The following is a 21,890-nucleotide window of genomic DNA, read 5'->3' as shown; positions in this document are numbered from 1 at the left end:
CAATTTATTGCCTTAGAAGTTCCCTGTTGTTTCAGGTGCTATTTGCCATACTGCACTCAGCAGAATAAGTTGCAAGAAGGAGTGGATGTCTCCAGGCTATCAGCAATGATGCTGGAATGGATTCTCTCTGAAAGACCCTAACATTTTCTCCAAAGCACTTGATGTATCCAGCTAGAGACACAAGGTTGCTAGTACACCTGCTGCAAACACATACAATTGCCAATTCTGTTAGAGCAAAGCACTTCAAAACTGAAGGATGTCAAAACTCTGATTCCAGTGCTGTCTCCAACTTATGGCAGGGAGGAACCATTCCCAAACCAGAAGTTTGGGAAAGCAAAACACAGAGAAATAGTAACTAGATAATACTTCCGATACCAACTTTACTATTGATAGGATGGGAATGGGAACAGATAGTATGTTCAAGCCAACAATACTTTCAAGCACTGGTCAAAATGATAAATGGAATAGCAATTTAAACTGTTTGGGGAGAACTCCCTACTCTTCCCCCAACTCCTTGGGAAAAGAAAAAAAACACACAACACCTGCAAACCACCACCAACTAATGGCACTAAAGCTAGTTGGTTTAACATCTAGGTTTGGAAGCAGGGAAATGGCAGATTAATGCTGAATCAGAATGAGCTTTACCTGCTTCCCGAGCCTTCCCTTGTCTTCTGTTTTCACATCCGTGGACTCGTTAAAAATTCGGAGGCACTCTTCCATGGGGTCAGAGTCATAATCCAAATCTTTCTCCAGGACGGAATAGTCAATATCATCAGAAGTTGAGGACGACGACGACTTGGACAACTTGGAGTGTTTAATGCTCTTTGTCCCTTCATTGTCACTCTGAAAACCACAGGAGCCATCATCTTCATCGGAGTCCGAACTAATGGCTGGAAATGCAGCCAGCAGAGATTGGTCGGCCTTCTCCTCCTCCCCACTCTCGTCTCCAAATAGGTCAACATGGCTCAATGTCCGCTGTTTCAGTTTACCCTTGTCTTTTGAGTTCCCCACTTCTGCAGACCTTGCCTTCTTTTTTCGACAACCAGCGGCAGAGGTCTTGCCCCCTTTGTTTTTGTGTTTCTCACTAGAGGCTTGTTTGCCATTTTTGAGACCAGCTGCCTTTGGCATGGAGTCCTTCTTGCTAACCTCCAACTTCTCTGTGCTAGCTCCCTTGCAGAGGCCCTCATTCTTGCTTTTCCCTGAGCTGCTGGACTTAGACTTCTCTGTCTTAGACACTTTTTCCAGTTTCTCCTTCTCTGGTTTCTTCAAATTCCGATCCAGTTTTGCTTTGATATTTTTCTCTTCACAGTTTCTCTCGCCATTTTTCATTTTCAATTTTTCTTCTTTCTTGATTCTCTCTTTCTTTGTGTTTTTATTTTTCTCCTTCTTGTCCATCTCTTTGTGGCAAGGTGGCTTATTGCCATCTGTTTTTTTCTTTTTCATTTTGTCTTTTGAAATCTCTTTGCTGTCTTTGTCTTCAACAGACTGGTCATTCTTGCCAGAAGATGCCTTTGCCACTTTTGTGTTCTTTTCCAATGAGTCTTTAAGATTTTTCCGTGGACTTTCAATATCTTCCATGTCATATTGCACTGCCATTTCTTTCATCCCCCGGGAATTTAGGTTTTCCGATTTGGTGCTCTTTTCTTTGATAGATAACCCATCACTTGATTCATTTCCAGAACTGACTTTAGATTGTAAACGGCTAACAGAAGTTGGCCGGTAATCCAAGTCGACATCCTCTTCAGAGTCAGAGAATTTGGCATATGTTCCATAGTCATCAGATACATTACAGTGTTTTTTGCATGAAGGAGAATAAGATTCTCCGTGACTAGAGGCCCTTCTCCTTTTGGTCCCCTTCTGTTCCTTTGTGTTGGCTTTGCTCAAAAGCCTTGCTGAGTAATTTGAAAGAGGGTCATATTCCAAGTCCGTAGAAGGCTTTGAGTTATCAATCACATACTTATTGTTACTGACAACTCTACTGTATTTTTTAGGTGGAGCCACAACCTTGGGAACATATTCCAGTGCACCACCTTTGGATTTTGCATTATCAAAAGTATCTAAGGTGTATTTACGTGAACAACTAGCCACAGCCAAAGGTGTAGGGTTGTAGTCTGTGTTGTTGTTCAATTTATAGCTACCTGGGTTATATTCTAAAGAGTCTGTTTTTGTCACAGCAGCTGACACAGATGTTTTGGAAATAAGCGAAGCTGCCTCAGATGTGCTATATTCCTTTGTGGTCTCCAATAGCTCCTCATACTTTTTCTGTTCTCTCTCCACTTCATTTCTGACCTCTTCAATGGCCTTGTTAACCAACTCCAGCTGCAGAATGCTAGGGGTTGACACTGTAATGTCGTCCAAAGCACCATTCGGTATTTGGGTCAAAGGCTTGGGAAGCTCAGGATTATATGGATCATAACCAAGCTCTGTAAGGGGAGGGAAAAAAAGTATCTTAGATCCAGCAATTTTTCTAAACTAAGATTATCTTTGACCATATATGAAAGATCTATTTAAATCTCAAATAAAAGCTCCACTATAATGAGAACCCAGCATTTGAAAAACATCAAACAAAAAAAACAAACAAAAACATGCTCTTGCATGTGCAATGAGACACATTATTTATTCAACATTCTCTGGCTTGTGTTAAACTGGAAGTCACACTAGGTGATCACAATGGTGCCTTCTGGTCTTAAAAGCCAATGGAAGCCATTGTGAATCCAGTGCCTTTACTACTTACATATGTGAAAAGTTCCACAGAGAAAAGTTTAATCTAAGAAATTTAAAGTTCAGTTTTCAAAATTATAACTAAAACACCATCTTGTTACTGTACTTATCTGCTCTTCATATTTCTCCTTGTCCTGTCTATTTAATGTATGAAGATTTTTAATTATTTTTATCACTCTGCAGTGCTTACTAACATGAACAAGCTGTATTTTATTGTGACAAAAACTGCCAGCTAAATTCTAATTCCTTTTTATTGTTGATATCAGTGTATGACAGAAGCACCAAATGGCTCCAATTTCACTTGCAGTCCACTGAAGTTTGTGAAGGGAAGGGAGAAAAATATGCTTTATCAGTCAGAATAAGGTTAACACAGAAGACACTGAAAGGGAACAAAGTACCATTGATAATGGGTTCTTTACTACACTTCCATTTCACAGAGCAAGGCAATTAAGACAAGAATATTAAGTACTCTTACAAAATTTAAAGTATAACCTGCAACGTTTCACATCTGTCTTTCCAAAAACACTTTTCAGATGTTGCAACTTCCTCAGAAAACTATAACACAAAAACTGTATGAGAATTTTGGACCACACTGAACAATCCATTTGAGCATCTAGACTACTGGTAATTGTAATGATATCTTCCCTTGCCATTTGATCTTTTACATAGAAACAGAGAAAAAAGAATTGCTGGAGAATTTTTTTTGGGGGGGGGAGGGGAGTGTGAATGCATTTTTATTCTTGCTGTATATGTCGTTTGCACATCACATGAAAATTTTACATCTATTTATCCAAATAGAAGATAGCAACTTTCAACTGAGACATTAAAATCAAAGAAAATCAGTAAAGCACAGTCTGATGTCTAATCTGCTCACAAGGCTTATCAAGAATGGAATATTGAAGCACCTGTGTTCTAACCAGTGCACATAATTTTGTGGCAATTATGTAGTCAGCAAGCAACTTGCTCCCTCACTAACTACTGAGCACAAAGACAATTCTCTCCTTTGTAATTAACAGAAATTAATGATAACAATCATGATTCAGGATAACTAAGTGCTATTAAACTGGCCTGTTCAGCCCCATAAGTTTCTTAAAAACAAACAAGGTCCTCAATCAAAATGATTCTGCTGAACCCACGACATTAACTAACGAAAAACTTGCTCCTTTATACTGAAAGCAGAATGTATTTTAAAAGTAAATCACTAAAAATAATGAGCTTGTTCGCATGTTAAGAAACCACTGGCTAAGCTTTTGTGATGAACAAGTCTCCATGGAGATAAAAACAAGAAGGTTTTAAAAGATGCTTCTGGAACAAGAGTTGCTCAAGACAATACATTAAAACAATCTGCAAACATTTAGAATAAGTGTGAAGATTCAACTTAGGTTTTACTCCTGTCACCTGACTCAAACTACAGGTTGAACCTCTCTGGTCCAGCAACATCTGCGGTCTAGCAGGATCCCAGATGTTGCTGAACCAGAGAACCCCAGCTACAGAGATTGCCAGCAGCTAGGAGCTCAGATGGTCTGGCAGAAGGGAGCGCCACTGTCCAGGAGCAGGGCCAGCAGCCTGGATTGGAGCCCCACTGGGGGCAGCGAACTGGCCTGGCTGGCGGACAAGAAGGGAGCCCCGGGAGAGCCTGAGGCCTGACCTCCTCTGGTCCAGCAAACTCTCCTGTTTGGGACCACTCGGATCCTGAGAATGCTCGACCAGGGAGATCCAATCTGTAGAAGAGACTGAATTTTCTTTCATGGGATTTATTTCAGGGGGGTAGTCATGTTAGACTGCATCTGCAAAAACAACGAGGAGTCCAGTGGCACCTTAAAGACAAAAGGGCATAAGGTTAAGTGGGTAAAAACCATCTGTCAACATGCAAGGGGCACTGAATTTAGCCACATGAAACTTGCAGATATGTATTATCTCCCTACATCTGTGATTTCCACTCCACGCATCTGACAAAATGGCTTTTACCCATGAAAGTTTATGCCCAAATAAATCCCTTTCATCTTTAAGGTGCCACAGGACTCCTCATTTTTATGGGATTTATTGTTTGTGGCCAATTAAAACAATATAAGAGCTGCCATACTTGCTCTGACCATGGACCATCTTGCCCAGTATCCTGTCTTCGATATCATAGCATACCAGAGTTTCAGGGGGAGTGTATTTTTAATCCCTATCATAGAATGGAGGCAAATCCTAGCCAATAAACTCTTTGAAAGATCAAAGTTGTCGGCCTACTTTTGTGCTATAAATCTGTTTTCTAAGTCCTGATATACATGCTTGCTTCTGGCTATTGCCAAGTTAGTCATATTGCTCACAGCGTGGAAAAGGGATGGTGTATCTACTGGACACCTTAGAAATTGAATGGATTTTGGCAATGTTGTACGGCTACTTCTGACCGTCCTGCACAGCAGCACCTTTGGAAAAGTGCCGTCTCGCCCTGAGTGACTGTTTGCAACACAATTCATTTCCAAAATGCCAGGTCACTCAGCCAAAGGATAGGGATGCTCCAGCAGAGGAAAAGGGAGCAACCCAGAGGACATGGGACATACAGATAGTTCTGGTTGTCAGAAACCTACGCCTCTCATGCCAGATCTTCAATGCCAAGAACACCTGTTGCTCTTCAGCTCCCCCCCCCCCCCCCCCCCATAGGCCTATCCCATCCCCCTGTGGGAAAAGGAGGTTTTACAGGCAGTCCCCGGGTTACATGGATCCGACTTACATCGGATCCCTACTTACAAACGAGGTGAGGCAACCCCACACTAGCTGCTTCCCCCCAGCAGACCAGGGAGACTCGAAGCTAGCGTGCCCCCCCGCCCCCTCCCCAGCAGACCAGGGAGACGCGGAGCGGCTTTTCTCAGCAGACAGTTCAGCTTGAGAATAAAAAACTGAGGGAAGTGAGGTGTGGGAGAATAAAACTGAGCTCTGGAGCAATGTTTGGCTAGTGTTTCCCCTACAATATGTACCAGGTCCGACTTACATACAAATTCAACTTAAGAACAAACCTACAGTCCCTATCTTGTACGTAACCCGGGGACTGCCTGTATATCTTTCACATACACAGCACTGGCAAATCCATAGGTGTTTCTCCCCATTCAAAACTAGCGTATACAAACTGGCACACTTCTCAGTGGCAGGTTCAAAATACTACACTCTGGCACTGTTTCACAATTGAGCTATGATGAACTCGCTACTATAAATAAAATACAGTCAATTTTACAGACTATTTGAAGCTGCAGAAAGTTATGCAAATTGGGTGCAGCCTTCTAGCTCCTGACAAATTGCCCTTCCAGTTCTCTCGTAAAATCTGAGAGCTCTTATTCTGAAGGCAGCCCTGTCCTGTTCTCCCTCACCAGAAGCAGTCACAAAGCTGGCTCTCATGGGGGAGGGTACATAAAGCAGGTGAAAATTAGGGCCCTTGTGATGCAAAATATTCAGGTTTATTAAAAAAAGGACTCAAATAAGTTGAAATAGGCAAAGTTTCCTCAAACGCTTATAAGCCTAAGCATACAAGATTGTCTGCTTCCTCCAAAAGGTGTGAAGCACCATTATTTCCCACTCAAAGTAAGGGTATGTCTACACTACAGTGTTATTTCGAAATATCTATTTCAAAATAACGCATCTACACACAAAATGCATTTCGAAATAGCGCGTCCACACTGAGTGGACTCTGAATCGCATTTAAGGCTGGCCAGAACCAGTTCCAGCAGGGCACCAGGTCAAGACTTACTGTATGGGGCTGCTGCCTGAGGCTATCTGAGGTCTGTGCTTAAAGGGACCCCCCCCCCCCCCGGACAGCCAGTTCTCAGGTTTCCTTGCTTGCTTGTCTACTTTGATGAGGGACAGCAAAGCATTTTGTCTCTGTGTGCTCTGATTGCCCTCACTCGGAACACCACAGCACTCGGCAACATGGAGCCAGAGCTGCCCCTGGGCACTCTGGTGTTTCTCCTGGACGCGTTGCTGCAAGCATGGCTGCACTTTCTACAGGCTGCCATCAGGGAGGTCCATTGGGGGGCTGTCAGTATCCAGGAGACCCTGCAGGAGAGCTTCCACCCTAAGGAGCACTAAGAGCCTCCCTGGTCTGCCCCACTGGGGGCTTGTGCCTCATTTCTCCCTCACGTCCTTCCACTTACTCCTCCCTAATACCCTTTCCTGATGTCAAATAAAATACAAGTATTTTCAGGAACACAAACTCTCTTTATTTAACAAAACTGGGGGGTAGGGAATGAAACTCTGGAGAGACTGGGGAAAGGAGGCAGGAGAGGGGAGAAGAGAGGATGGGAGAGGGGAGGGGGAAACCTGGAAGGAGGGAGCTAGAAGGGAGAAGCAAGGGAAAGAAGGGGGAGGGGAAGCTCAAAGCTCAGGGTTGGGGGTCTCGCTGGGCCAACTTGATTGTGATGCAAACCTGCTCCTGGGTTCGCATGTGGCCTTTGGTGGCTGGCAGCTATTCCTCCATCCAGTGCAGAGATCATGGACATTGGGGGCATCCCCCCCAAACCTGAATAAGGTCCGTGATCGCTGCCCTGGACCAGGAAGGCACCCACCTTCTCCGGGCCCTGGCAGGCTCCTGGGAGCTGGCAGACCGCTCCTGGGGAGCGGTGGAGGGCTGGCTGCCAGTGGCTTGCCGGCTCATGTTTTGGGGCCACTGGGTCAGGGGCAGTGACTGCGACTGCTGGCTCTGGGCTGGCAAGCTTGGAGCTGGCACAAGCACTGTGGCCAGAGTCTACCCCTTTACAGGCTCCGGGAAGTGGGGGAGGGAGAGAAGTAAGTGTTCTTGGTTGAGGCCGGAGTGACCACCAGGGCCCCCTGGGAAGACTGGAGGCCCCCTATTTCGAAATAAGTGTCTACACAGCACTTATTTTGAAATAACTATTTCGAATTTGGCATTACTCCTCGTAGAATGAGGTTTACCAAATTCAAAATAAGAGCTCTGCTATTTTGAATTTATTTCGAAATAGCGGTTTGGCTGCATAGACACTAGGGAAGTTATTTCGAAATAAGGGCTGTTATTTCAAAATAACTTTGCTGTGTAGGCATACCCTAAGAAATGAGGGTGCTTAGCAGCTTGAACCTGCAAGTGGGTGGCACAGAGACTGGTTTTATGAAATGTCTTTCATACTCCAACTCTCTCAAAGTTTTTTTACAAAATAATTAATTTGAAAGTGCAGGGATTGTGTGGGCAAAGACAGTATGCTGCTATGTTCCAAGCAACAGCTCAAACAGTCTTCAAAGTGAGGAGCGCAGGGCATTACTTTGAAAGAATTAATATTATTTTACATTTAAATAGCATACTCCCCTCAACGGAGTCCAAAGAGGTTTGCAAACCAAATACAGATAGCACGTTGGATAAAGGTGGCGATCTACCCCTAAATCTTTCATGGACACATGAAGAACTTCTGTCTTTAATGCCTAACCAGAGAGACTGCCACACCATGTGAACTGAGCTCAATTTATCTTCCTGAGGAGGACGAAAGGCTGGGGTTATGGAGAGTCTCAGGCTACACTTAACATGACACAGCAGCACCACTGTAGCGCCTGCTATAGCAACAGGAGGGATTCTCTTTCATTATATGTCATCGGTTATGTGTCCTTCTCTAGCTAGCTCAGTAAAACAGCTCTTCCATCAGCCAAAGGCTGTTACACCCCTGAGACCTACAATCATGCTGATGTAACTTTCTGTGTAGATCGAGCTTCAGTGTCCCCTTCTTCAAAGCAGAAGACACCTCAGTGGGAGGCAGTACACACAACCAAAAAGTAGACCATCCTCAGGCTATGTCTACATTCCAGAGCCTATGCCAGCATATCTACGTTGGCACAGCTGTGCTGGCATAGCCCCTTAGTACAGACGCAGCACACACCAACAGAAGGAGTGTCTATGCTGGCAGAAAACAACACTTCCCCAACTGCTGTCAGCTGCTTCCACAATGAGGGTTTCATCAGCACCACTGAGCAACATAGCTATGCCAGTATAAGTTAAGTGTAAACGAGGCCTCGGTCTAAAGAGAAGAAACTGGGAAGAGACTTGGATTGAAGGGGGAAAACTGAAGTAAAAGCAGAAGCAAACAGCTTAAACATCAGGGTGAGAATTGTATTTGGGCTACTGAACTAAGTACCCTCATTAATGTAACTGGGTAACCAAAAAAAAAGCACAGAACCCGCTACGCACACATTTTTTGTTTCAGTTCTCATCTCATCTCCATTCCCCACGAGTGCTCTCTGTAAGCTGAGTGCTTGGGCAGCCATCCAGGAGAGATTCAAATCCCAACCAGCTGATTATCAGAGTACCCATAGACAGCGGCATGTTTCTCCACTGGTAGTGCACATCCACACATGCCTTGGTGCACATAATTTATTCTGCACACATCTACAATTTCATCCTCCAGGTTAGGCCCTCTGTGTACTATCCCTTTGTCCACGGGGCGTGTGGCAGTAGAGGTGGGGTCTCCGCCAAGCACTGCATCCAGCTCCTGATAGAAACAGTAGGTCTTTGGTGAAACACTGGTTCACCTTATGATCAGCTTGTCTCAGTTCTTTAATCTTTGCTCTGCACTGCAGCATGTCCTGCTCATACCCCTTTTCACACAAGGATTGAGAAATGTGCCCACAGTGTCCCAGTTCCCACGGGTCACTCGCAGCTGGGGCTGAGCAGACTCCTCTCCCCACGCAATGATCAGATCCAACAGCTCTGCAGCAGTCCAAACAAGGGAGCATTTGGTGGGATAGCCATGTATGGGAACCTAGAAGGCACCATAAGACCACTACACTCTGAGCCAGCACGTGGGGGGGGAGGGGTTTCCAGATGCTCAGGCAGCAGGAAAAGGGATTTAAATGTTGTGGGACTTGCAAGGGAGAGAAGTGGGTAGCTGGTTACCTGGCTGCAGGGCAGCGGAGTTCAAACTGCTGACCAAAGGGGCTAATTTGGATTTGTGGGCCACTTCCTGGAAGCCAGAATCAGCGACAAAATGCCCTGAGATGTCTACATTGCTTGTTTGTCAACAACACAGGGAGGAGAAAAGAAACATCCCTCATGGAGATGTAAGTTTATCAACCAAAACAAATTTTTTTTTTTTACAAGTTTCAGCACAGTGTGACCACTCACATATTTTGTCGACAAAAGGCACTTTTCCTCAACAAAACTCGCCCGTGTAGACAGAAAGTTAGGTTCCCCCACTTAAGGCAGTTAGGATGGTGGTGTTGGTTTTGATTTTTGAGGTAAGGGAGTCAGATCAAGTCTGCAATGGGAATGGTATTCAAACAGCTTCATTTAGGCTAGAAGCAAAAGGCTGCAGCATCTCCTCTAGTATAATGGTCGTAGTTTTTGAAGTACAGATGAAGATAGTAAACAAAGACTGACTTTATAAACATGATGCAGCAAGTACAAAGTCGCCTATTTGGTTGAAAAGTTTATTTTACAATGAATCATTCTGCATCAATAGCTGCTTTGTTTAAAGGTAACCTAGGAGTGTATATATAACATGCTTTTTCTGCAGAATACAGAGCCCTGCTGTCCAATCAATTCCTACTGCTTAACCTTATAATCCTGGAAGAAAACGGACTGTATTTAGCATCTGTGCTGCACAAGGGGAGCACCTTTCTTGCTCTCAAAGGCAGCACTAGCCAGAGGAGCTAAAAGGGGATCAGAAATGTGAATGTTTTACATAGCTGAAGTCTCACAATGCAAGACTTGCAAGCAAGACACTAGTCTTCCATGCCGATGATTATCAGACTCAGGCATCTGTTGGAAGTAGCTGTTTAGAAACGTTTTAGGAAAAACAGCCATTTTTGCTAGAGCAGACAGAGCAACTATGCTAGATGAACAGGATGCTTATATTTACAATGTTAGTACTGAACATACCAACAACCACCACCAATTACCAGAAAAAATTATTCCTACTAGAAGAATATTTTTGAACTTTGCCTTTAATGTTTCTAAAAAGAAAAAAGCAGTTATCACAAGATATTATTTCACAAGAAGCTTTGCTTTTCTATGAAAATGACAAGATTTCATCCTAGTAACAAAGACTATTGTTCAGAAGGTTGGTCTTTGTCATAAGACAGCACAAACCTGTGCTGGCAGATTCTGGCAAAATACCTAAAGCAGAATTTGACAGCTTTGCACAATGAACTTAAATCCCACAGAGAGCAGAAATACACTTGAACTTCTTTAATCCAGCAACCTTGAGAAATAGGTTATGCCAGATCATTGAATTTGCCGGATCATGGGGGTTCACCATAATAAAGGGTAAACAAAGTCTATTACTAAAGACGTTGCATGTACAAACCATTATAGAGTATTCTACATGTGTATTGAGCCATAAGATAAATCCTTAATGCACTGTATTTGAACCGTTGTGGGGTGGAGACATGGGGTCTGGGAGGAAGGGTGAAGGAGCACACTGGAAACGGGGGTACAAAGTCTGGGAGGGAGGTTGGATGGATGGATGCATGAGGGGGATGGGAGGGCAGGGTCTGAGGATGGGGTGCTTATCTGGCACCCTGCTCCTTGGGGCACACATGGCTCTGCGCACCCCGCCACTCCCAGACACTACTAGGGATGTTAAATATCGAGTAATTGACTAATCATAGAATCACAGAATCATAGAATACTAGGACTGGAAGGGACCTCGAGAGGTCATCGAGTCCAGTCCCCTGCCCTCATGGCAGGACCAAATACTGTCTAGACCATCCCTGATACACATTTATCTAACCTAATCTTAAATATCTCCACAGATGGGGATTCCACAACCTCCCTGGTCAATTTATTCCAGTGTTTGACTACCCTGACAGGCAGGAACTTTTTCCTAATGTCCAACCTAAACCTCCCTTGCTGCAGTTTAAGCCCATTGCTTCTTGTTCTATCCTCAGAGGCCAAGATGAACAAGTTTTCTCCCTCCTCCTTATGACACCCTTTTAGATACCTGAAAACTGCTATCATGTCCCCCCTCAATCTTCTCTTTTCTAAACTAAACAAACCCAATTCCTTCAGTCTTCCCTCATAGGTCATGTTCTCTAGATCTTTAATCATTCTCCTTGCTCTTCTTTGGACCTTCTCCAATTTTTCCACATCTTTCTTGAAATGCGGTGCCCAGAACTGGACACAATACTCCAACTGAGACCTAACCAGCGCAGAGTAGAGCGGAAGAATGACTTCTTGTGTCTTGCTCACAACACACCTGTTGATGCATCCCAGAATCATGTTTCCTTTCTTTGCAACAGCATCACACTGCTGACTCATTCAATTTGTGGTCCACTATAACCCCTAGATCCCTTTCTGCCATACTCCTTCCCAGACAGTCGCTTCCCATTCTGTATGTAGGAAGGAACAATCAATTTCATAAGTGGAGCACTTTGCATTTGTCTTTATTAAACTTCATCCTGTTTACCTCAGACCATTTCTCCAATTTGTCCAGGTCTTTTTGAATTATGACCCTATCCTCCAGATTAGTCACAACCCCTCCCAGCTTGGTGGTATCTGCAAACTTAATAAGAGTACTTTCTATGCCAATATCTAAATCGTTGATAAAGATGTTGAACATAGCCGGTCCCAAAGCAGACCCCTGCGGAACCCCACTTGTTATACCTTTCCAGCAGGATTGTGAACCATTAATAACTACTCTCTGAGTACGGTTATCCAGCCAGTTATGCACCCACCTTATAGAAGCCCCATCTAAGTTGTATTTACCTAGTTTATTGATAAGAATATCATGTGAGACCGTATCAAACGCCTTACTAAAGTCCAGGTATACCACATCCACCACTTCTCCCTTATCCACAAGACTCGCTAACCTATTAAAGAAAGCTATCAAGACTGGTTTGACATGATTTGTTCTTTACAAATCCATGCTGGCTGTTCCCTATCACCTTGCCACTTTCCAAGTGTTTACAGATGATTTCCTTAATTACTTGCTCCATTATCTTCCCTGGCACAGATGCTAAACTAACTGGTCTGTAGTTTCCTGGGTTGTTCTTATTTCCCTTTTTATAAATGGGCACTAGATTTGCCCTTTTCCAGTCTTCTGGAATCTCTCCTGTCTCCCACGATTTTCCAAAGATGATAGCTAGAGGCTCAGATACCTCCTCTATCGACTCCTTGAGTATTCTAGGATACATTTCATCAGGCCCTGGTGACTTGCAGGCATCAACTTTTCTAGGTGATTTTTGACTTGTTCTTTTTTTATTTTATCTTCTAAAACTACCCCCTTCCCACTAGCATTCACTGTTAGGCATTCCTACAGACTTCTCAGTGAAGACCGAAACAAAGAAGTCATTGAGCATCTCTGCCATTTCCAAGTTTCCTGTTACTGTTTCTTCTTCCTCACTGACCAGTGGGCCTACCCTCTCCTTGATCATCTTCTTGCTTCTCATGTATTTATAAAAAGTCTTCTTGTTTCCCTTTATTCCTGTAGCTAGTTTGAGCTCATCCTGTGCCTTTGCCTTTCTAATCTCGGCCCTGCATTCCTGTGCATTTTTGCATTGACTATTCGATTAGTCAATAGGGCGCCTCCACCTTTGAAGTGTAGCAACAACCTTAGGGCTGTTGCTTCACTTCAAAGGTGCAGAGCCCGTTGACCTGGGACTCCACGTGGCGCTGCTGCTTTGAAATGCCACAGCAAGCCCAGGGTCAGGATCCTCGCAGCATTTCAAAGTGACAGCGCCGCATGGAGCCCGGGATCTGCTGTGGACTCCCCCCGCTGACCCCAAGCTCCATGTGGCGCTGCTGCTTTGAAATGTCATGGGGAGCTAGAGCCCATGGTCAGTGAGGGAGTCCCCAGCTAATCCCGGGCTCCATGCAGTGCTGCCGCTTTGAAATGCCATGTGCAAGCTGGGGACACCCCAACTGGCTGCACGTGGTGTTTCAAAGCGGCAGTGCCACGTGGAGTCTGGGGCCAGACCCCACTGCCACTTTGAAGTACCCCCTTTTCTCCCCCCCCCCCCCCGGCTGCCTCTTTCTGCTAGAGGCAGCAAGGGGTGGGGGGGAGAGAAGCGACTAGTCAACTAGTCGTTCATATCCCTAGGCATCACCCATCTCTGCTCCCATTGGCTGCAATTCATAGCCAATTGGAGAGTTGGGGAGGAACCTCCAAACAAGCATTTTGCTGTGCTGCTTCTCCCCCAGACAGTGGGAAAGGGAAGCAGCAACACTCAGAGCCACTCCCAGCCCTCAGGCCACATCTAGCCTGCAGCGTGCCTGGATCCAGCCCATGAGGCTAGGGGTTCCCCGCTCCTTGTGCTCCACTCATGCGGGGGTCCAAACCACAGATGCTCCCAGATCACAGACACCTAGATTGATGAGGTTCAAGTGTAGTAGATCGTTTCAAATAAATGTCTCTGATTAAGTAGGTTTGGGAGAGAGGTGCACAAGAGCAACTGAAGACCCACTTTTTAAAAAATTTAAAATACAACTGCAGTCAGAAAAGTCACACTGTATCCCATCTTACTCAATGTACCTGCTCCTTGAGCATAAATGTTACCTGTATGTTTATTTAATTAATGTGGCACTCCTAACGCCATAGCATCCAAGCACATAACAAATAAACACAAGTATTAATTTATAAATCAAAAAATCAAAGAAAAGGCACTGCCTGAGCAAGAGAGTTGACAAGATTGTCTCATGCACATATATTGTCTGATTTTTAACGTACTATTGTTACAACCAACACCCAGGTGTCTAAGCGAACGATTAGAGAAATACCGCTGCATTTTTTCCAAATTTGCTTACCTAGCATCTGACAGCACTTCTTGTATAGTCAGTGCCACGCTTACCCTGTTCAGACAAGCCTGTTTAGGTGCAGCTTTTGCACAGTAACAGGGAACAGAGAAACAATTTTTTTTAAAGTGAAATGCAATTGTAAAATCATTGGCAGGAGAGTCAGGGCAGACACAGGATCCAATTTATTTCACTTATGTTCTAAACTGAGTAGACTCCAAAGTGGCAGGGCCTCCTTTAAACCCAGGCTCTAAGGCCTGCTCTACAGCAGTGTTTCTTAAACTATTTTCTGCGGAACACTGGTGTGCTATGAACAACTCACTGGTGTGCTGTGACCTCTTCTTTGTTTTTGTCTGACAACAATTTTTTTTTTTTGAAGAAAATGTTTATAGGTGTTCTGCATAAAAAAAAAATATTATTGTTTGGTGTTCAGTGGTCTCAAAAAGTTTAAGAAACACTGCTCTACACTAGACCAGGCAGGTCAGTTTAAGGTACGCCATCTAGCTATGCACAATGCATAACTGGATTCGGCTTACCTTAAGCCGAACTGCCAGGGTGTCTACACTGTGGGAGGCCACCGGGAGCACACGCTCCCATCAGCTTCCTTAACTCCTTAGAAATCAAGGAGTACGGACACCAGCAGGGGCTGCCCTCCACGTTTGATTTGGGGTCTACACTAGACCTGTTAAATCAAACACTAGAAGATCAACCTCCAGGGAGTTGATCTTCTCTGTAGTGTAGCGATGCCCTGAGAGGGCATCCACACTAGGAAAAAGGTTAATTTGCATCTCCTCTTCCTTCCCCTCTATGTCAGCTAACTCACTGTGAACAAGGCAGAGTTTTAACATACCAGCAGGTCAAAACAAACACTCGATTTTATCACCTTTGTTAACACATTGGAAAAAGCCCTCTTTTACCATAGCGAAGAAAGGGCCTACATAAGAACATAAGAACGGCCGTACTGGGTCAGACCAAAGGTCCTTCTAGCCCAATATCCTGTCTGCCAACAGTGGCCAGCACCAGGTGCCCCAGGGAGGGTGGACTGAAGACAACGATCAAGCGATTTGTCTCCTGCCATCCCTCTCCAGCCTCTGACAAACAGAGGCCTAAGACACCATTTTATCCCCTGGCTAATAGCCTTTTATGGACTTAACCTCCATGAAATTATCTAGCTTCTCTTTAAACTCTATTATAGTCCTAGCCTTCACAGCCTCCTCTGGCAAGGAGTTCCACAGGTTGACTACACGCTGTGTGAAGAAGAACTTTCTTTTATTAGTTTTAAACCTGCTACCCATTAATTTCATTTGGTGTCCTTTAGTTCTTCTATTTAGGGAACTAATAAATAACTTTTCTTTATCGGCCCTCTCCACACCACTCATGATTTTATATACTTCTATCATATCCCCCCTCAGTCTCCTCTTTTCTAAACTGAAAAGTCCCAGTCACTTTAACCTCTCCTCATATGGGACCCGTTCCAAACCCCTAATCATTTTAGTTGCCCTTTTCTGAACCCTTTCCAAGGCCAAGATATCTTTTTTGAGGTGAGGAGACCACATCTGTACACAGTATTCAAGATGTGGGCGTACCATAGTTTTATACAGGGGCAGTAAGATATTCTGGGTCTTATTTTCTATCCCTTTCCTAACAATTCCTAGCATCCTATTTGCCTTTTTGACCGCCGCTGCACACTGCGTGGAAGTTCTCAGAGAACTGTCCACGATAACTCCAAGATCTCTTTCCTGATTTGTCATAGCCAAATTAGCCCCCATCATACTGTACGTATAGTTGGGGTTATTTTTCCTGATGTGCATTACTTTACACTTATCCACATTAAATTTCATTATGTTCTTCTACATGCCTCACAATTTTATTCTTTACTATTGTTTCGACTAATTTGCCCGGTACTGAAGTTAGACGTATTGGTATGTAATTGCCAGGATCACCTCTAGAGCCTTTGGTGTCACGTTGGCTACCTTCCAGTCATTAGGTATGGAAGCCGATTTAAAGGATAGGTTACAAACCACAGATAATAGCTCAGCAATTTCCCATTTGAGTTCTTTTAGAACCCTTGGATGAATGCCATCCGGTCCCGGAGATTTGTTAACATTAAGTTTTTCTATTTGTTCCAAAACCTCCTCTAATGACACTTCAATCCGGGACAGTTCCTCAGATTCATCACCCACAAAGGACGGTGCAGATTTGGGAATCTCCCCAACGTCCTCAGCCATGAAGACTGAAGCAAAGAAATCATTTAGTTTCTCCACAATGGCTTTATCGTTCTTGATTGCTCCTTTTATAGCTCGATCATCTAGGGGACCCACAGGTTTTTTAGCAGGCCTTCCTGCTTCTAATGTACTTAAAAAACATTTTGTTATTTCTTTTTGAGTTTTTGGCTAGCTGTTCCTCAAAATCTTTTTTTGCTTTTCTTATTACATGTTTACACTTGATTTGACAGTGTTTATGTTCTTTTCTATTTATCTCACTAGGATTGGACTTCCATTTCTTAAATGATACCTTTTTGTCCCTCACTGCATCTTTTACGTGGTGGTTAAGCCACGGTGATTTTTTTTTAGGTCTCTTGCTATGTTTTTTAATTTGGGGTATACATTTAAGTTGGGCCTCTATTATGGTGTCTTTAAAAAGTTTCCATGCAGCTTGCAGGGATTTGGCTCTAGTCACTGTGCCTTTTAATTTCTCTTTAACAAACCTCCTCATTTTTGCATAATTCCCCTTTTTGAAATTAAATGCCAGGGTGCTGGACTGCTGAGGTGTTCTTCCCACCACAGGAATGTTGAATGTTATTATATTATGGTCACTATTCCCAAGCGGTCCTGTAACGGTTATTTCCTGAACCTGATCCTGCGCTCCACTCAGGACTAAATTGAGAATTGCCTCTCCCCTTGTGGGTTCCTGCACCAGCTGCTCCAAGAAGCAGTCATTTAAGCCATTGAGAAATTTTATCTCTGCTCCTCTTCCTGAGGTGACATGTATCCAGTCAATATGCGGGTAATTAAAATCCCCCATTATTACAGAGTTCTTTATTTTGGTAGCCTCTCTAATCTCCCTTAGCATTTCTATGTCAGTATCGCTGTCCTGGTCAGGTGGTCGGTAATATATCCCTACTGCTAATTTCTTATTATTGGAGCATGGAATTACTATCCATAGCGATTCTATTGAACATGTTGATTCACTTAATATTTTTATTTCGTTTGATTCTACATTATCTTTCACATACAGTGCCACTCCACCACCCAGTCGGCCTGCTCTATCCTTTCTATATATTTTATATCCTGGTATGATTGTGTCCCACAGATTTTCCTCATTCCACCAGGTTTCAGTGATGCCTATTATGTCAATCTCCTCATTTAATAAGAGGTACTCTAGTTCACCCATCTTATTAGTCAGACTCCTAGCATTTGCGCACAAGCACTTTAAAAATTTGCCACTGCTTATTTGTCTGCCCTTCCCTGATGCATTGGATTCCTTTGTATGCGGTTGTTTGTCTGCTCTGGCCCACGGTTTGCCCTCTCCCCTCCTCTTTCTGACTGCAGCTTAGAGAATCTCTATCAATGGATTCTCCTCTAAGAGAAGTCTCCCTCCGATTTACATGCATCTCCGCACCAATCGGCTTTCCCCCATCTCTTAGTTTAAAAACTGCTCTATGGCCTTTTTAATGTTTAGTGCCAGCAGTCTGGTTCCACCCTGGTTTAGGTGGAGCCCATCCTTCCTGTATAGGCTCCCCCTCTCCCAAAAGTGTCCCCAGTTCCTAATAAATCTAAACCCCTCTTCCCTACACCATCGTCTCATCCACGCATTGAGACTCTGAAGCTCTGCCTGCCTACCTGGCCCTGCGTGTGGAACTGGAAGCATTTCCGAGAACGCCACCATAGAGGTCCTGGATTTCAGTCTCTTTCCTAGCAGCCTAAATTTGGCCTCCAGGACATCTCCTTCCCTATGTCATTGGTACCTACATGTACCACGACCACCGGCTCCTCCCCAGCACTACACATAAGTCTGTCTAGATGCCTCGAGAGATCAGCAACCTTCGCACCAGGCAGGCAAGTGACCATACGGTTCTCCCGGTCATCACAAACCCAACTATCTATGTTTCTAACGATCGAATCACCCACTACTAACACCTGCCTATGAAAGCACCACAGAAGCCAGGCCAATAGCCTCTACTAAGAACATCTCCCTAACCCTTCTCTTTTTGTTTCCTGTTCACCACAGGGCATCTCTCAGGCTGGGTCATCTAGGCTGACAATTGAGTGACAAACTTTTTGACATTCACAGGTGTTTAATCCCCCCTCACCTCTCTCCTCCTTCCCCCCAAAAAAGCTTTGTAGTGGCAAGCACTAGTGCAGGGCTGGGGCACCTATGGCCCGCAGGCCAGTCTGTGGCTTCCCTTGATCCGTCCAGCAAGGCTTGGGGCTCACCCCCCTTATTGGGGCTCACCCAAAATCTGCAGGGGCTGGAGCACCAGCACCACTTGCATGTGGCCCCTGACTGATTTTTCTGTGAGTCAGTGGCCCGAGAACCAAAAAAGTTTCCCCACCCGTGTACTAGTATAAACAGTGCTTTCTTGGCAGGAGCGCTCTCTAGCCATCAAAGCACCATTCTTAGGGAGTGAAATGCAGGTTGTGTCCACACTTAAAAGCTGAAAGTGCTGCTGCACCAGCGCTTTGAACTGAAAGTGTGGCCACTGCAGAAGAGTTGGGAGAGAGCTCTTCCAGTGCTCTATGTAAACCATCTCCACAAGGGGAGTAGTTAACAGTAACCTGGTTCAGAGCTGCGAAGGGCCAGTGTTTACACTGCCCGACTATTAGCTGCCGCCTGTGTCGACACAGCCATGTTGCTAGAAGCTGAGTAGTGTAGACATACCTCAAAGACAATAATGCTGTGGAAGAGGCTATTGGGTTCAATGCTCCTTCAAGCAGCCTTCACAATGTCAGTGAAATCTTTATTGATAAAAGGTGCAAGAGGCCAAAATAACGGATCATAAAATGCACCCATTGTTTGCCGGGCCCCTACAAAAACAATCGTTGATGCTCCTTCCACTGCAGCAATTAAGGTTTCCAAGCTGTGATGATGCGAATGGCACAAATATACAAAAGCTACCAGATTAATGTCAAATTTTATGGCAGGAAAACAATCCTTCCAAAGGGGAGACTCACAGTAAGAAGGACATTTTCAAACTTGGGATAGACCACCACAAAGAATTAAAAATATAAAACTACTAGCAGATTTACGCAGTGTTGCTTGGATCCTTAACTCAAATATGTTTTCTTTTTCTTCATCTAAATCAGTTGGTCTCCAACTCTTTTACACCCAAGATTACTTTTTAAATGTAAGGGCAAGCCAAGATCTACCCCATCACTACCCCAAGACCCCACCCCTTCCTTGAGGCCCTGCCCTCTCCTTCCCCTCCTCTCCATCACTTGCTGTCCCCGGCCCTTACTTGTTCTCCCTGGGTTGAGACAGGAGGTACGAGCTCTGGGGTGGGAATGAGGGATTTGGGTGTGGGAAGGGGTGAGCGGTGCAAGCTCTGGGAGGGAATTTGGGTGCAAGAGGAGGTGGAGAAGGGGATACTGGCTTAAGCAGGGGGCTCCAGGCTGGAGAGTGCTGGAGTCAGGTGGAGGTACAGGTGCTGGAGCAAGCTGCAAGCTTGTGGAAGTGAGGATGCAGGAGTTTGGGATGGGATGTATGAGGCACTCAGGGCAGGGGGGTTAGGTGCATGAGGGGCACAGAGCAGAGGTTTGCGGTATGTGGATGGTGCAGGAGTGTTGTGGCACAAGACTGGATGTGGGGGTGCAGGAGTTTGGGGATGTGAGGGGCTCAGGGCAGGAGGATCAGGTATATGATGGGCTCAGGGTTGAGGGATGCAGGAATGTTATGATGCTGTGGCCAGATGGGAGTTAAGCCCCAATTGGGGCATGTTGGCCAGGCTTCATTTTTAAATAAATATTATGTTCAACACAAAACATGTCAGCATTGTCTTTATTTATGGGAGGGGAGGAGGACCTGTTTTGGGTCAGAAGTCACTGACCACAGAAAAATCAGTCAGGGAGTAAGATGCAAAAAAAATAAAATAAACGCACAACCAATCCCTCCAAAACCCTCCAAGCTTTACTGATGTGGCCCCAACTGAGACACCTCCCTCTCCTGGCACTCCAGCCCCATGGGGGGGGGAAGTGAGAGGGAGGTAGGACTGAGTTTCAAGGCCTCAGGCCAGATCAACTCTTCTAGGGTTCCAAGGTTAGTGGATTTTCTATGCTCTGAGGTGGGGCCAAAATGAGGGGTCCAGTGTGTGGGACGGGGCTGTCAAGTGAGTGGGATAAGGATGAGAGTGCAGAATCTGGATGGGAAGCAGGATACGGGAGCAAGCTGGGGCTAGGTGTCTGGCCAGGAGGAAGTGGGCAGGAGCAGGGTGCTGGTGGGAGGTCTGGCCAGGAGGAGGGGGCAGGGTGCTGGTGGGAGGTCTGGACAGGGGAGAGAGGCCAGGGTGCTGGTGGGGGGTCTGACCAGGGGAGGGAGCAGGCTGCCGGTGGGGGGGTCTGATCAGGGGAGAAGGGCCAGGCTGCTGGTGGGGGTCTGGCCAAGGGAGAGAGGGCAGGGGCAGCTCGACCAGTACCTGAAGGTCTCCAGGGACAAGGATCTCTGGGGCATGATCTGTGGGCAGTGCTGGAAGAAGCACACATGCGACTCCTTTAAAAAAAATCCAGCCCCTCCAGATCCTGCACCGCCATCTTAAAAAAAATGCCTTTCCGGAGCATGGGGAAGGAAGAGAACAAGAAAGCACGAGCGCTGTTGCAAGGAAGGAAAGGAGGAGTGCGTGTGCTTTCTTGTCTTCCCTTCCTTCCCCGTGCTGCCTTCCTTCCTTTCTGAGGTGTTGGGGGGAGGGGAGAGTCCGGAGGCTCTGCACCAAATCCAGAAAGCGCATGTTGTTGTGGGCAGTGGAGGAGCAGCATGGGCTTTCTGAGAAGCTGGATCTGGCACGGAGCCTCAGGACTTCCCTCCCCACCCCAACACTGCAGGAAGCCATTTCTGCTGAAGGCAGGAGGTTAAAGTGCCAACATAGGGGGTGGGGGGAGCAAGGGGGGCTGGGAACACCTCCTCACGATCGACTGGCCATGCCCCCATGATCAACCAGTTGATCATCATCTACTGGTTGGTTACCATGGATCTAAATCACTGATCTGAGGTAGGATTGGTGATGACGGGTTCAGAATGCAGGCCGACCCAGGGAGAGAGGACAACCCTAGCCCCCTTTCACCACTTTAGGTTGGGGCCAAGCGAGAAGCTTCTTTCTATGGCCACTGAAGCAGGCACAGTCAGGGGAGGGGTGCATTACCCCCTAATTGGGGGATAGACACACACTCTGGAATACAGACAAATTGAACCTCTCAAATCCAGGACTCATTGGTCCAACACAACTGGCATGTCTACTTAAAGCAGATATTTCAAA

At 45.3% G+C, this 21,890-nt stretch overlaps 1 protein-coding gene across 2 annotated transcripts in view; it reads right to left on the bottom strand.

Annotated features, from left to right (window-relative positions):
- Positions 1 to 21,890, bottom strand: part of REXO1 (RNA exonuclease 1 homolog) — a 76,198-nt gene that overhangs the window by 41,678 nt on the left and 12,630 nt on the right. For both annotated transcript variants that reach the window (XM_075903238.1, XM_006128983.4), the window contains exon 2: positions 646 to 2,423. In XM_075903238.1, the coding sequence (XP_075759353.1) occupies positions 646 to 2,423 (1,778 nt within the window). The remainder of the gene's footprint in view (positions 1 to 645; positions 2,424 to 21,890) is intronic.

This window comes from Pelodiscus sinensis, chromosome 19 (genome assembly GCF_049634645.1).
Source record: "Pelodiscus sinensis isolate JC-2024 chromosome 19, ASM4963464v1, whole genome shotgun sequence".
In the NCBI taxonomy this organism is placed as follows: Eukaryota; Metazoa; Chordata; order Testudines; family Trionychidae; genus Pelodiscus; species Pelodiscus sinensis.
The sequence above is the reverse complement of the archived record's forward strand: the minus strand, read 5'-3'. Positions and strand labels throughout refer to the sequence as shown.